At 37.1% G+C, this 16,251-nt stretch overlaps 1 protein-coding gene across 20 annotated transcripts in view; it reads right to left on the minus strand.

Moving 5' to 3' along the window:
• Positions 1–2,981: 2,981 nt before the first annotated feature.
• The window catches only part of msi2b (musashi RNA-binding protein 2b), a 260,388-nt gene continuing 247,118 nt past the window's right edge, over positions 2,982–16,251 (minus strand). For 6 of the 20 annotated variants that reach the window (XR_014030509.1, XR_014030510.1, XR_014030511.1 and 3 more), the window contains 4 exons: positions 11,526–11,680; positions 8,219–8,285; positions 8,028–8,104; positions 4,451–5,139 (listed from right to left, as the gene is read on the minus strand). Coding sequence is in view for 13 of the 20 variants with exons in the window: in XM_081370976.1 (XP_081227102.1) it covers positions 8,220–8,285; positions 11,526–11,680 (221 nt within the window). In the remaining 7 variants the exon portion in view is untranslated. The other 14 variants (XM_081370975.1, XM_081370969.1, XM_081370973.1 and 11 more) reach the window with 6 other exon arrangements.

A 16,251-nucleotide genomic window follows, 5' to 3' on the forward strand; every position in this document is an offset into this window, starting at 1 on the left:
TCCCCAGTGAACAAAATATTGCTCTAATGAAGTATTTCTACAATTGTCTAATATATATATATATATAATGTAAAAAGTGATCAGTTGAAGTGAGGAAACCCATTGACTTAAAACTATTAAGTAAATAAACAATGCGTAATTGAAAAAATTAAGTTATGTGAACTTGACAATTTCAAATTTTTTCAACTACGCATAAAGTTTATTTACTCATTTTTCCTTACTTTAAGTCGCTTTTTACTGTGTGTGTGTATATATATATATATATATATATATATATATATATATATATATATATATATATGTTATGTGTGAGCCTATATCAAGTCATAGTCCAATTTAAAGATGTAAACAATTGTGAGAATGAAAACAAACTTACACAAGAGCTTTTGGGCTCTGTATTCAACTTTGTGCATTTTAATCGTTGTGCATGTTCTGGCATACAATCTTTTGCAGGTATATTCATTTCCTTTGAAATCACAAATCAATTGCTTGGAAAAAAGTTGAAAATAAAAACCATGAGTGAAATGGTTCAAAACTCTTTTATTTATTTTTATTTTTTTAATCTTTTCCAGACAAACACATTGATTTCTGGACCACAGTAGAGGATGGAAACCTTTCACAAACATTTTTTATTATTATTATCATTATTATTTGAAAATACAAATATAAAATTATACTTTCCACATCTGAGATGTGAGAGACCCCCATCCACTTTAGTTTATTTTACAACAGGGCTTGAGCAAGCCATACAAGAAGACCTGAAAGATGCTTTCAGACGTCAGTCCGTTCAGTCAGTTCTCACGGTAAAAAGTCCGTTAACATTAAAAAATGGGCAAGTGTTAGGAATGGGCAAGGCAATCAGCGAGGCCTAAACCTCAGGAGAAAATGGGAGACCGAGTTCCCAAAGGACGTGGCAAAAATAAAACCCTCCACCTAATGACACCGTATTGAGCGTACCGTCCCCATTGAGCTACACGTCCTCGTCAGGTTTACGCGACACATTCTGCAGCTAAACTACTAGCGCTGCAGCTCTTACACGACACACAGCCAGTGAAACAAACAGTGTGAACTAGCGTACGATGATGATGATGATTCAACAATTTAACAAAGAGATATATACACTATACATATATATCTTGTATATGTATACAAGTATACTGTACATCAGACATTACAGTGTAGGACGTTTTGCTGCTTTATTAGGGGGATGATCGTTTTGGCCATTGCCTAGCACTTGCCGCAAAATTCAAGTTTAAATGGATACGGTAGTTCACTCCCAATATCACTCGACACCTTCCAGGTCATTTTCGTTTTTTTTTTTTTTTTAAACCAACAATTTTCCAATGATTTAACTAGTCTAGCAAGATGTGTAACATTCATCCGCTGTAAACTGCTGTCCATGGAAAACAAAATGGTGGCAACAGAGCCATGCTACCTTAAAGTCCAAGCTACGAGATCAAATTACGGGGAAAAAATAGGCTAAGCTAACGACGCAAATGGAAAAGATTGCCAGCCTTCATTTTAATCAGCCTTCAGTCACACTCTTATTTGACAGCAGAAGGGAAACGTGCTTCATCTGCTGTTAAACATTCGCCTTCAGCTGTTTAGTCGAGGATCATCTAAATCTATACGAGTATCGAGACCTAAGCGGATGCTGGATACTCAACTTTTTAAGAACAACTAATGTTACAGTTTAAAAAGATGTCATCAGTAAGAAAATGCTGTGCATGATTCATCCCGACAGCACCTTTAAATTTAGCTCAAACGTATTGAATAACTTCAATTAGACACCTTTCATTAAAAGTTGTGCTATTTACTGATCATAACCCGCTAGTGTTACAAAAATCTCCTTTGCGAAGGTGCTACATTGGCTCATGTTTGATATCCCTGAGAAGAGATGTGATTCAGGAATACAGATTCAGTGTGACACTGGATTCACACTCAAGTCAAGCTAATTAGTATGACATCAGAACAATGACGCTGTCTGCTATCGAATGTAGATGTTGAATTAAAATGAAAAGCTGGCAATGCAATTAAAAAGCACAAAACAATCATATCATATGTTCCACATGACTCAAAACTAAAGTATGTATTCATCCAAGTAGACACGATAAAAAAAAAAAAAGTAGTTTTTTTTTTTTTTTTAAAGTAGCGCCATATGCCACTGGGATATTTTTTTATAGAGTAGAAACATCAAAACCTATTAGTTTGATCTATAATGATTACGCTATATCATCATCATCATTACTTTGTTAGAACTTACTAAAAAAATATTTATGAATTTCTTCATAATTATAGCTTGCATCCCCCTTAAAAAAGAATGAAAGTGAAAACGGTTTTGCATATCTAGCGTTAGCATTTAAGGTAGTATGGCACACACCCCTTTTAAAACATTCAAGGGTGGGGATCCAATTAATGCCTTGATTACAATTCAGTCGTACAGCAATTTTCTTTCTCCTAGATTTCATCAGTGAGAGCTTTGGTTAGTTGAAACCATGTGAGACCAGCAAAACAGTGGAACAAAAAAAAGGAGAACAAAAAAGAAAGAAAAAAGAAAAAGAAAGGAAAATTACTATGAAAAGAACGCTCAGCATTTTTTGTCTTTTGTCTTTAAATGATTATAAAGAGAAAGTTCTATCCTTACTGGTCCTACAATTGCTAATGAATACGTCTACATCTTAACATTAAGTACATAACACCTACGACTACTCACTAAAGAGAGAGTGTGAGATATAGAGAGGGGAAAAACGACAAAAGGAGAGTGAGAGGGGAGGGGAAATGTGAAAAATACCAACCAAGAAGTGTATAGACCACTACACTGGCATCAAGACAGCACTCTTTTACAAGGTAAAGTCATATTCCTGTAATTTTTTTTTTTTTTTTTCGTTTTTTTTTTTTTTTTTTACACACTACTAAAATACAATGATCAACATAAGATTACTGAATGAGGTGACAGGGAATGAAGAGAAACAATTGATAAATACAGTACATAATATCTGTATTATTGTCATTGTTATATTTAGTATAATCATTAACATCCACAAAAATATTGATAAAAATCCATCCCTATTTAAATTGAAAAGAAGTTCGGGATCATTTTCTTTCTTTTTTCTTTTTTTTGTACGTTTGTCTTTTTTGAAACAGCTCAAACAGTTAGCACAAAGTTCTCCTTGTCTTTTTAAAATCATATGACTTTATCACATCTTTCTTGAGAGAAAGAATCCAGCATTCTGCCTCACCTGTTAGTTTAGTGAAATGAACAAACAGAAAAACGAAACAAAAAAGAAACGCAAAACCCCCAAAAATAAATAAAGAAAAATAAAACATTTTCAACAAGATCGAAAAACAGCATACATCAGTCAATTCATATTTCTAAATGCCATTTGTGTCTCATCAAATCCAGTCCCCACATGTACAACAAATGTGTGTAGCAGCTACTGGTTTCAATCAGTTTCAGTGTTTCTGAGGAAATGAACTATTGCTACCAATAAACTCATCTGTCATCTCTGATATTCTAGAATAAAATCCCTGGAAAGAGATCATTTAAAAGTACAGTCTTCAAATCAACGCAAGCCAAGACTCGAGATTTGTAAGTGTTATCCTGTGTGGAAGGAAGGAAAGAAAGAAACGGCTTCCACAGCGGTCCTTCACGTGACCCATGTTAGAGACTGTCAGTTGACATGTGCAAATAGAAAATGATAAATTCTCTCTCACAGTGCAATGATTTACTTAATTTCAAAACAACACTTTAATATCTTTTTCAATATCTGTCTCAGGCTAAAATAAATTAATTTGTAATCTCCTTTAAAGTAACTCTCACAGGACTGAGGTAATGGTATAAAAGACTTGCTTTTCCTAATCGTAGAGCAATTTCAAAACGTTTTGAAATATTGCCTTTGTGATATTCCAATCGTTCGGCGTAAAAACCTCCGCGCGCACGGGAAAAAGAAGCCCACGCTAGAACACCAAATGAAAGGGTAACGTGAAATTGAAATGTCTCGACACGGTTTGAAATCATAACTCGGATGTGTGCTTTGGATTTTGTGGTGATTTCGGTATATTGTCTTTGTAAGCTGTGCACATCTTAACGTACTATCTAATCCGTATGCTGGTATGAAACCTGCACAGTTGTAAAGCCGACGGTATTTACAAAGCGAGCTAACAGTGTTGGATTGAGTTTCGTCCGTACTGGGGTAAATCACGGCCTTTGTGCTACAGATGGACCTCGGTTACTGCATTGAGCCTCGAAGATATTTTTGCACTGACATATTGCGGCTTGCGCACAATACAACCTCTATGACACCGTCACAAAAATATGGTTCTCTCTCAGAAACAGTTTGATGCAGTGAACAGAATAATATTTACAGTTTCAGAATTCTTTTCTTTTTAAATCTCATTTCACAAAGTATTAAAAGGAAAGCTTTTTCTTCTTTTTTTTCCGTTTTTTTTTCTCTCATCGACAACAAAAATGACATTTATAAAAAAGGACTGTGAAAATATTGTAGTCCTCTTATTGCCCAAAATAGGTAATCATGGTTAACAAGACATCACAATAAACATAGAACAGAGCTACTAAGATTTTTTTTTTTTGAGTTACCCACTCATTGCGGTTTAGGCTTGAATTAAAAATGTCTGAGTCACCTCGATCCGTTTTCTTGCTCGAATGAAATGAAACCTGAAAACGCGATAGACGAGGACTGTGAAATGAAACTGCTATTGAAAAACGAAAAAAAACAAAAAAAGACATTAGTTTATGCTTACATAGTCGCTCTCATCAGAGGACTTTCAAGAACAATGAAGAACATCTTGAAACTCAAATGAGCGTGTACACAATTAAAGATGACTAAAAGGAAAGACAATAAAGGAAAAGGAAAATCCTAAGTCGAGGTCAGGGCTACACTAGGATAAAATATTCAAAAGCCAGGTTTTCAGTATAGTACAGCAGATTTCTTTTGTTTTTTTCTTTTGTTTTTTCTTCTTGCTGAGATGATTCTGACGTTTGGGTTTGTTCTTCGTGTGGCGCCATCTCAGCTTTAGATTCCCGTTCAGCGCTGTAGTGCTTGAAGTTTAATGGCCTTTACCTGTACACAGAACCAATTAGAAACTCCGGCCAGTCTTCCCCGGGCCTCCTGATAAACTCTGCTGAAGCAAACAGACAAGTGTATCAGATTTCACACATATACTTCAGGAAAAATGGTGTGTGTGTGTAAAATGTGCTGCATCTGAGCCTTACTGGTGACAATCGTTTTATGTCTGTGAATTGAACTCCATGAACCTTGTGTGAAGCGGCATGTGTGTTTCTCATCATAAAGGCAGATTTGTAGACTGGTCGATAAGATTTACTTTTACTACTTTTATCCTGCAAGGACCAATTCAATTAACCAAAAGTGACAGTCAAGACATTTACGTTACGGATTTCTATTGAGCGCAACTGTTTTCAACATTAATAATAAGAAATGTCATTTGAGCAGCAAATCAGCATATTAGAATGATTTCTGAACGGTCATGTGACACTGAAGACTGGAGTAATAATGCTGAAAATACAGCTTTGCAATCACAGGAATAATTAGGGATGCACCAATATGAAAATTTTGTCCGATAACCGATAATTATTTATTTGAAAGCCAATAACCGATATATTGGCCAATAAATATAAATCCAATTTTTTTTTCTACTTTTTAAAAAGCCTGATTACAAAAACAAAAACTATAATGATGCAATTATAATTATATAATGATGTTTTCATTATAATTTTATGTAGCCTATATGATAGACTTTCACTGCACATGTTGCACTGAACTGTATTTTCCTTTTTTGAAGTGATTCCAATAATATTTCAAGCAATTCATCACGGCATCAGCTGTAGGAAATATTCCATTATTTATCGGCTTTAATACATCGGCCAAATTTTCTGATCGTACCGATAACATTAAAAACGAACATATATCGGCCGATACCGATATGGTGGCCGATATATTGTGCATCCCTAGTGAAAATACATTGCAATGAAAAAACTGTTCATTTAAAAAAAGTTGGAATATTTTCGCAATATTACTGTTTTTTGTTTTGTTTTTGTTTTTATCAAATAAATGCAGCTTTGGTGAGATTTTAAAAACAAACAAAAAAATCTTACTGGCCCCAAACATTTGAACAGTAGTGTAAACCGTGTCTGTGTATCAAAGTCTGGTTTTATTTTTTTATTTAATATTAATGTTATTTATTTATTTAATGGGTGAGTTGGGTCGGATAGTGAAGTAAAAGCAGCCCACAAGTGTCAAGCATAGAATTAAAGTCCTTCGATACTATTTAAACTGCATCACTGATGCCTTTGATTTAGTATTATTCTAAAACATGAAAAATAGTAATCAAGAATTAGCAGATGTGTCCAAACTTTCAACTGGCAATGCACTAACATTTTGTCCAGTTCAAATACAATTTCACTTCAGTCAAACTTCAGTTTTTTGTTGTTGTTTTTTTCTAATAAAACTGAGCTTTTTAAAAGCATGCATTGTCCTTGGAAGTGCAGTGTGTTTGATAAACTGATGCTTCTGATTGTACACAGTAAATCTAGTGTAAATATAAAGTGTGTATCGATTCGGTCCGGCTGAAAGTTTGCTGCTGACAGCTTTAAATTGAAGTAGAGATGTTATATCGTTCACTATCAGAATCACTCCACCGTCAGCATCTTTTCATTATAAGCTTGGGTCGTGTAGGCTCAGATACAGAACACATCAGCACTTTTATGCAAACACATCTCATCTACATGGAGTTCAGACACATATGTTAGTGTTTCAAGCATGCAGAAACTCTTCGGATGTCCATCCAACCAGGAAATGACAAGTTAAGAACCTGCTTGTCCGCTGCTGTTGCTTTCTCTGACTGCTGATGTGTGCTTCAATCAAACGTTTGGAGAATCCATACAGATGGAGCGATTCTACCTACTCATTAAATCAATCATCCGTTTTGCCTCGAGGACAAAATGAGAAGCTCTTTAGGAAGATTATGGGCAACAAACCGCAGTCCGCAGGCCTCTTTATCCAGACGACAGGTCACAGGTAAATGCCACGGAGCCACAGAGTCTGGCGCAATCGCAACTGAAGCATCACCGTAGGAGATAAAAAAAAAGTCTGGGTGCAAATATGAACTAAGTATAGGGGAGGGATTTTGACCAAATAAATGTGCATCCACTTATCCAGACACAGCGCATTTAAATAAGCGAGTCATCATCGATTTAGCTCTATCTGGCATCTCAGCATATACTCAAAATCACCTTTAAGTCCTTAAGACCTAGCTATACAAGGGAAGTGATTACGGAAACAGCGCCTTATCCGAAAAACCTGATGAATTACATCAGATGGCACCTAAGTCAACAGATTCTCAGCAAAGAGTGCTCGCTTCCAGGTGCACACTAATCAAAGCCGCAACACCTGTGCATAATATCCAAATACAGCACTTCATAGAGGATACGAGTCGACGCGCGGCGCAAAAGAACTCTGGCAGTGAAAGAAAGCAACTGCGCAGTTTTGAGTAGACCCGCTCGCAGACATCATGCATGAAAGATCAGTCGAATGACAGACAGGCAGGCGGAGGATAAAGGAGGAACTAGTGACAAAGAGTAACGGGGGAAATGTGTAGCCTCCGCGCTTACGATGTTTGAGAAGCGGGAGACACTTTTAAAGGCTTTTAAAAGGCTTTAAAATGAGGATTTAATAACATAGATGTTCAATGAGAGATAAGACTTTTGAAATCCAGATTGTTGCATGTGAAGTTTAAATTCCCTTGTCTGGGACGTAAAAGCCCTTTAAATGCCTTAAGGTGTTGATGAAAAAAATAAATAAAGAAATAAGAGCACTACACGGATTCAACGTAAACTCATCTGAGATCAAAAGGAGAGGGAATCAAAAAGAATAGGCAGATGGAACAGGAAGATAGTATGGTGAATAGATGCATAATTATGATGCACAAGTAAAACAAATATATATATATATATATATATTTATATTTCATAAATGGTACGGTATATCTACCTCAAATGAGATGGCAACCAACCACCTGTTAGGTTTCAATGGTATCCATTTGTAAAAGCTGTCGCAATCAAAGGACCCTAAAAGTGTACAGTTAGTAATGGTGTCAGTATGCATTCTGAGTGAAGTGATCACTCGTAAGTCATTTCAATCATTGCATGTGTTGCTAGCATGAATGAATGTTATCTATCAACCTTAAAGATCAGTCCACATCATTCCCTCAGTCTGATCTAGGTGAACAGCAGGAGAGTGCAGGAATAACTGTAACACATAGTAAATGTAATTGGTCATAACTTAATGCACAATACACACCGTGGCCATAAAGATATTTTAACACCTGAGTGGTGGGTGCATCAAACATCAAACCCTATTTGAAAGAACAAAATCCTGTCCGCTACCGTAGCTTGCAATAGGAATCGGTAATATCACAACGTTTTAGTCATGTGACATCCATCAGACTTTTAAAGGCTGCACGACTGAAACGTTGCAATAAATATTGATTGGTTTCGCAAGCTACAGTAGTGTGGAAGCAAGTTCAGCAAGAAAGTTGTTGTAAACATAAATGTAGTCGTAATCATACTAACAATAAATCAAATAATACAACCTTTTAAACAATTCTCTCTTTTTAAAGTTAGGCCTGATATAAAAAAAAAATTTTTTAATAAAAACTTAAAACAGACTATAAAACTTACAGACTATATAAAACAATTACAAACTATAATTTAATTTTTCATGTGTTACATTTATCGCATATCAAATGAAGCAGCAAATTGTTTAGTGTCTGAATTAAGATATGGGCTGGTATTAAAGATATTTGAGGTTCATTTAGGCTAAAATGTTGAGGAAAAATTAGCAAAAAGCTAAACGTATTACATTTATTCCTGCTCTCCCCTTTTAAATATTTTTTTGCCAAACAATGAAGCGAAATGGAAAGAGATTTGTACATTTCAAAGAACAAGAGAGATTGGAAAGTAAGAGAACATATTTGATTTTTTTTTTTTTAAACAAAGATCAAGTAATTGAATATAATCATTTACATTCATGCCAACAATAACAACATTAATGAATTCATCTGAAATCACAATTCATGCAGCAAGATACAAACGCTGTCAGAAATCACAACACACAGTCTCAATCTGAGCAGCAAAACTGTGAACTTCACCAGTGTCGGGCGCCCGTCCAAACACTGGGGAACTAGAAGACTGGCGAGATGTATACATTTATAGAAAAATCTTTTGTTTTCAGTTTGTGAGGATGCTACAGAGGCTAAGAGAAACAGCAGTTCATGTCAGGCAGCAAAAAAAAAAAAAAAGATAGAAAAAAAACTCTTTCTGCCTCCAGAACACTGTCAATCACAAGCGAGATGTTCTGAGGGTTTGAGGCCAACCTAAATTTGACTCTATTTAGGTTAGAAAAACTCAATCTGAAAGTCAAGCGCAAGGTGACATTGTTATTCTGAAAATCCCGTTTGGATTTATGAGTGCCCGGTCTGTTTAGCAAACTGTACTTAAGGGCAGAAGAGAGAGAGAAAAAAAACTTATTTGCTTTTCCTCCCAAACAAGAGATTGGAGGGGCACTGAAAGCAGAATGAATCAGAGGTGTGTGCAGATAGGCAATAAACAGTGTCCTCACATACAAAAGCTCTTATTCATTTTTCCAGCAGATCTGGACGGCGGTTGAAAAACCGTCTGGAGCCGGTAATTCCCTCGGCAGCCTGTGATTTAGAGCGGCCTCCCTCATCAACCCCCCTGCGAGTCGGCTCCGGCTCCTTTTCTCTTACGCCCAAATCCTGTTCCATCTCTCCGCTCCGTTAAAGGTTAAAAACTAATGCACGGAAGGAATAATGAATGCCTATGGCTTCAAAGGGCAAGACAACATATTCTTATGACAGGGTTTCTCACAAGAGTTTATTATCGCCTTATTGATTTACATATGCACTTTGTGTGGGGGACCTTTCAAAGGCTGCCTCTGGTATGCCCATCATCTGCTGGAAAAATAAAAAAGCCATTGTGTGCGGGGAAACAAAATACCGGGTTGAAAATGAGAGAAGAACTAATTGTGAGATTTCTGTCCTCCGGGCTGGCACATGAACAAAAGCACACTGACACATCACACTGCTGCTGACAGCCGGTACAAGTTCACAGTTTGTTATCCTGAAGTTGACAGAAAGAGAGAGAGAGAGAGAGAGAGAGAGAGAGGGGAATGCTGGTGGGAATGCAGAAATGTTAGCAATGCTAAAACCAACGCTATCTAACTTTAGCTATTTGCCAGGGCACCTGCTTTGCACTAATGAGACCGTGATTTCACATTTTTCAGCTTTCAAATGAGAGATGTTTTTATAGCCTTGTTCCTGATAATTAGTATCAGTAAAACATGCACATCTATCACACCTTTGGACCAGCCGCAATCTATTACATCTGAGGTGATTTGTTTAGCACATAACTTCATGTATTTGCTTCTTTTGATTTCACATACTCGCATATCACACATTCTTTTAGTCCTATTAGTTGTGTTAGAAATATTCGTTCTTTCAGGCAAATTCAATTTTGAAACTTTATTAGCTAATTAATTTATTAGCTAGCTAACATTATGGAGGGAATTCATTAAAAAGATTCATTTCAGTGCAAAATTCTTCATTCTTTCTGTACGAACACGCCTCCTTTCTATGAACGGAATTTTGGTTTGTGTGATGGAGAACATAATTGTAACCAGGCATGCGCGGTTTCTACATGTTACCGAGCCAATTCAGGTGTCTGGATCAAGTTAAGTTTATCAAATTGTGGTAATCTGCTGCATTTGGGACTGTAAGATGGCGAAGTGTGCCATGCAAATTGTGCTCAGCCAGCCCGTTCTCATCCCAAGGCGTCATACACTGACGCTTTTGACATTTCGTCTACATCGAACGCACATGGCACCCTTTAGCGTCAATATGAGACGCAGATAGATATGGGCCAGAAGGCGCCTCCTAGCGGTCTAACCCTACCCCTACCCCAGACCTAAACCTACCCATCACCGAACAAAGCTCTGTGCGTGTCATATTGACGCTAACGTGCGTTCGATGTAGACAAAATGTCAAAAGCGTCAGTATATGACGCCCAAGGATGAGAATGCGTTGGCTCAGCACATATTTTGTGGGGTATTTGGACTGTTACCCAATTAGGTGAACTGGAGGCTAAAACAAAGCTGACAGCTAGTGCAAACACGCTTCTATGCTACACTTCAGCAATTCATTTTTAGTGAATTCCCTCTTGATGTTTAAATGGATCCAACTAGTTTATATGTCAATGCAACTTCATTCTTCTACTGGTGAGCCAGTTGCTCGCTCTCCAGATGAACTTTCGATCTGGTCTTTTTTTCTTAAAGCACGGCAAAGAAAACGCACTCTAAAAAAAACTAAGATAGCAGCTGCTAGAGTCTAAAAGCGCTAACTCGGGCAGGGTGGAGTTAGCATTAGGTGGCAGAGAACAGAGAAACTGTAACGGTGGTGAGCAGGGTACTTACAGCAATGCTGTGTCCGAAGCCGGAGCCGGGTTGGGGACTAGCAGCGCTAATGTAGTTGCCCACGCCGGAGTCCTGGCTGGTGGGGCCGTACAGGTCAGCCACTGGCCCGGGGCTGCTGGCTCCAGGAAAGGCTCCAGGCCGGGGCGGGTTGGTGCCTGCCGGAGAAGTGGCCGTGCCAACAGTGATGAGAGCAGGGTTGCTAGTCAGGACTGCTGGTGTGTAGTTTGACTAACAAGCTTAGCAAAAGCATGCACTATAAGCACAACATGTCATATTTTGAAAGGAAGTCTAATGTGGGTATGTCTATACAGCCTGGGGTGTTTTGGGAATAGCGGCCTAATGTGTTCTCATCCAAAAGGTATGAAATGAAAAATAAAGAAACTAGTCACAAACTCTGCACATAGACACACACACACATCACACAAAGCACATCTACTTGAATCTAGCGACTGCTGCAGCAATATATCTCATCATTCATGCAGATGAAAGAGCGTGCCGGACGCATATCGCCCGCATTCACGTGGCATGTGTGCTAGTCAAGTAGGTTTTAGGCAAGAATAGAGAGCTGGACTGCTGTGTGATGGAGATCTATCTGATTTTTTCCCCCTCTGAGGGCATCTGTGATGTTTAAAAGTGCGAGTCGCTTCCTTGCAGGTTCCTTTCATTATCATAACCTCACCCCTCTCATACACTCCCTTTCCCCCAATCTCATATCAAGTGCTCTACGCCCCATCCTCCTTCAAATTTGACTGCCGGTTCTCCAGTCCCTTTCTGAAAATTGCATGGGGGACTTTGCCACAACACCCCCTATCTAATCAACACCTGTCATTGAGAAAGTGGTCTTTTTTCCTTTTTTTAATATATACAGCAGTGATTATCTGGCAGTTAGCGTCAGGGGGCTATCGGGCCTAGCAGCTGAGGAAATTGCTGAGGGTGTCTTGGGTAAAAAGGTTGAAGACTGAATCATGGAGTTTCCTCTCCACTGCAAGTGCAGCTCCACTTTTGCTAAAACTACATTTGGGTCTGAAAGCAGAAACCGTTAAAGATGATGCCTGGGAGCCGAAATTAAACACTCGCCAAGCGCAAAATTCTGGCTTTGGTGAGTAAATAAAATGTTGCTGGGTAACTTTATTAGGAAATGCAACATAAAACAGTTTAAGTTGAATTGTAAGAATGGGCGATTCAAATCAAACACGCTGTGATGTGTGTGTCTTCCAATGACAGAAGTTTATCAACTGTGCTTAAAGTTCTTTAACAATGCTTACATCGTCACTAGAAGTAAGGTTCAAAAACGCAAAACAAATCTACAGGAAATTATGTGTCGTAAATTTTTTTTTTTATGTCAGATGCAGTTTCAACAAGAAACTTGTTGAATGACACAAACAAATATGAAATAACAAACAGCTGTTTATTCAACTGTCAAAAGGATTAATAAAAAAGTGTCATGGTTGGTAAGAAATATTTAGGGTGGGTAAGATTCTTCAACTGGCAGCAGAGTTATTATCATTAACTAAAACTACAGAAAATATTTTTGTTAATTGAAATAAAATAAAGATAAAATATTAGGTAACTTTAACTAACTGAAACACTAAAATTACTAATAAATAAAAACTAAACCTGAACAAATTAAGGCTAAAATAAATAAAAATAAAAATCTATATAGTAAATAATAATAGAAAAATTTTTTTTTAACTAAAATGAAAATGAAAACTGCTTATAAAAAATTTAAATATAATAATTCAAAATAATATATATATACATATATAAATAGTATATGAATAATACTGAAATAACACTGAATGGCAGACTCTGGCAGCAAAGTTTGTTTGCCGAAGTTAGAACCTCTAAACACAAATTCACGGAGCAGAAATACTGACAAATGTGTGAAAGGAGCAAGGAGGGGATGGAGGGGAAATTACAATTAGACTATAATTATATCAGACCACTTGAGCCATGGCTGCTGTCATTCGCAGATGACCCCTCCATTTCATAGCTGTTGAGAGGCGAATTAAGGAAAATAAAAACAAATGCATGAATTAAATTAAATGAACGCGCTCAGAAACTTTGAGGCCCCTTGCTGTGCCACGCTCATTTTTCTCCTACGCACAGCCCTCTATGACACTTCCATTAATAAGCGAATATTAAATCAAGTTCCTCCACAGGCGGAGGCCTTCAGATCAGCGCCCATTGAAGAGGGAGTCTATTACTGCAGCAGCCTCCAAAAAACTCAGGAGGGTAAAAGATATCTGTATGAATGGAATATTAGCCCGGAGGGATCGGGTAGGAGAGCAAATATGTTAGATAGGGGGCAATATGCCGCCGTGGGTAAACTGAACGAGGCAGACTCACACAATCTGTCTGCTTTTCACATAAATGAGGACACAGACAACAGGAGAGGTGAGCGGCTCTACAGTCAGAGCTCTCACTTCTAAATGTCAGCGTATCAAAATAGCGTCAGCTACTTCTAGGGATGATGGGAAAGCGTGTATTATCCGCTACTAGATTTGAGAGGAAGGGAAGATGGCTGTCACTGGTGTACCACCTGTCTGCAACTAGACCACTGTAATTGTAAAATATGATGCACAATTAAGCAAGGGAGAACAAAGTGACCAAATAAATATTTCCCATTTCTCGGAAAAAGAAATGGGTAAAAAAAGTGCACAAATAATTGTAGTAAATCAGTATTTTTGTCTTGATTTAAAATTAAAATAATAAAAGAATCTTTAAAAGAAATTATATTTACTTCAGAAGCAAAACTTTAATAATAATAAATTAGATTAAATATAAGATTCAGAGAGTATATCCTGAATTTATTTATTATTACTAATATTTTAAGCATAAACCTTTTCAAGTAAGATTTATGCTTGATGATAATAATAATACCAGTAAACAATTGGCCACAAATACTTTATTATTATTATTATTATTGGAAAACAAAACAAAAATACTGATGATTTAGGTGATCAATAATTCAGCAAAGTATCAAAGCCTCTTAAAACAGCAGGGAGTCAGAAAAACTACATAGATCACAGGTTCTCCTAAATGTTAACTCACATCCTTAAATTGTTCTCGGAAAGATCTGGATCACGAATCCAGATCACCCAATCACAAATAAACCCTTCTAATATAAGAGGGGTGAAACCAGCACACTGTAAGTGACAGCCCTGGTTAGCATCACGTCCTGGGCTATGACTGGCTTCTGTATTCCCAATACGCCTCCGCTAATAAGACACAGTGATTCGCTGTCTTTTATAGCCATCAATGGGGATGTGCTCATTAACAGAACAAGAAATTGTTTTTGTAGCTCAATACTGCTGTGAAACTAATTCATACACATTAGCAACTATTATGGATTTATTTCAAAACCCCCATTATGTGCAATGTGTCTATCTAAAAGCATGCGATCATTTAAAGACCAACTTTCATTTAAAGAAAGGGAAAGCGTTGTTATAGGTCATAAGACATCTTGGAAGTTAAGCATATTGCTCACAAGGTTGAAAGAAATGCAGAACATTAAAATCAACAACCGCCAATACCGTCAACATTCCTTGGCATTCCATAACTGGGATCTGAACCATAAACAGTCTGGTTGCTGGCATGGATGTCTAATCCACACATGCCTCAATGTCTGCAAGACAGTTTACTAGTCATTACCATGGCTCTTGACAGCACTTCTTTTTCTTTTTTTTTTTTGCTTAAGACGTGTCTTGTTTACTGCCAAGAGCTCAAGACCGCCTTCCTTTGAACTAGAGGCTACTGAATATAAAGTGGAGCACTACTGTTTTTAAGAGGACCGAACGTCAGTTCAGAGGTGCACTACCATAAAGCATTACAAAATATGCCAAGGGTTTGGGAATAGCAAAACTCTTCCCTTTAAATATGCTGTCAAAACAAGACAGGATTTTTTTTTTCAACCATGCTACACACTCTTCTCATTTTCACTCATTAGTTTACGCAATTCTACATACAGTGGCCAAAAAAAGTATTTGAACACTTAAGCCACATTTAAAATGTCAGAACTTATTTGCATGAGAAAAAATATCAAATTATCCTGCGTATTTTTTCTTGCTATATCTAAAATGTCTATGGATATATTCCACTAACATTTGACAACCAGAATGGGCCCTTTAAAACCTCACAAACCTATTTTTTATGCAATATTTTGCTTAGAAAGTGTGCCTGTGTTATCCTTTACAGTAAATGATACTTGGTTTGGTATTTTGTATGCATTGCAATGACATTCGTTCATTTTAAAGTGTGACTTTAAGGGATAGTTTACACATAAATGAACATCCTCGCGCAGCTCCAAACCTGCATGACGTTTTCTTTGGCAGAACACAAAAAGAAGATCCATGCAATAAAAAAGGATCTAAAATGACACCAAAAAACACAGATTTTTCAATACTGCATCTTTTGTGTTCTACCGAAGAAAGAAAGTCACACTGGTTTGGAATGGCATGATGGTGAATAAATGATGGCAGAGTGAACTATCTTTTCAAGTGTCTAAATACATTTCAGAGCCACTGTACCGTATATGTGAACAAACAGAATGAACACAGAACAAAAAAGTATGCAAATAAAGGGATGCATTAACAATTTATCTCAATATGTGATACTGTGTCCAAGTGCGGCAACTAAGCGATAAAATCAACTTCCAACAAACGGCTTGTCATTTTATTCTCAAGTACACGAAGTCGGATGTTTAGATATCATTTATCACATGCCA

This window comes from Scardinius erythrophthalmus, assembly GCF_964197995.2.
Source record: "Scardinius erythrophthalmus genome assembly, chromosome: 7".
Lineage (NCBI taxonomy): Eukaryota > Metazoa > Chordata > Actinopteri > Cypriniformes > Leuciscidae > Scardinius > Scardinius erythrophthalmus.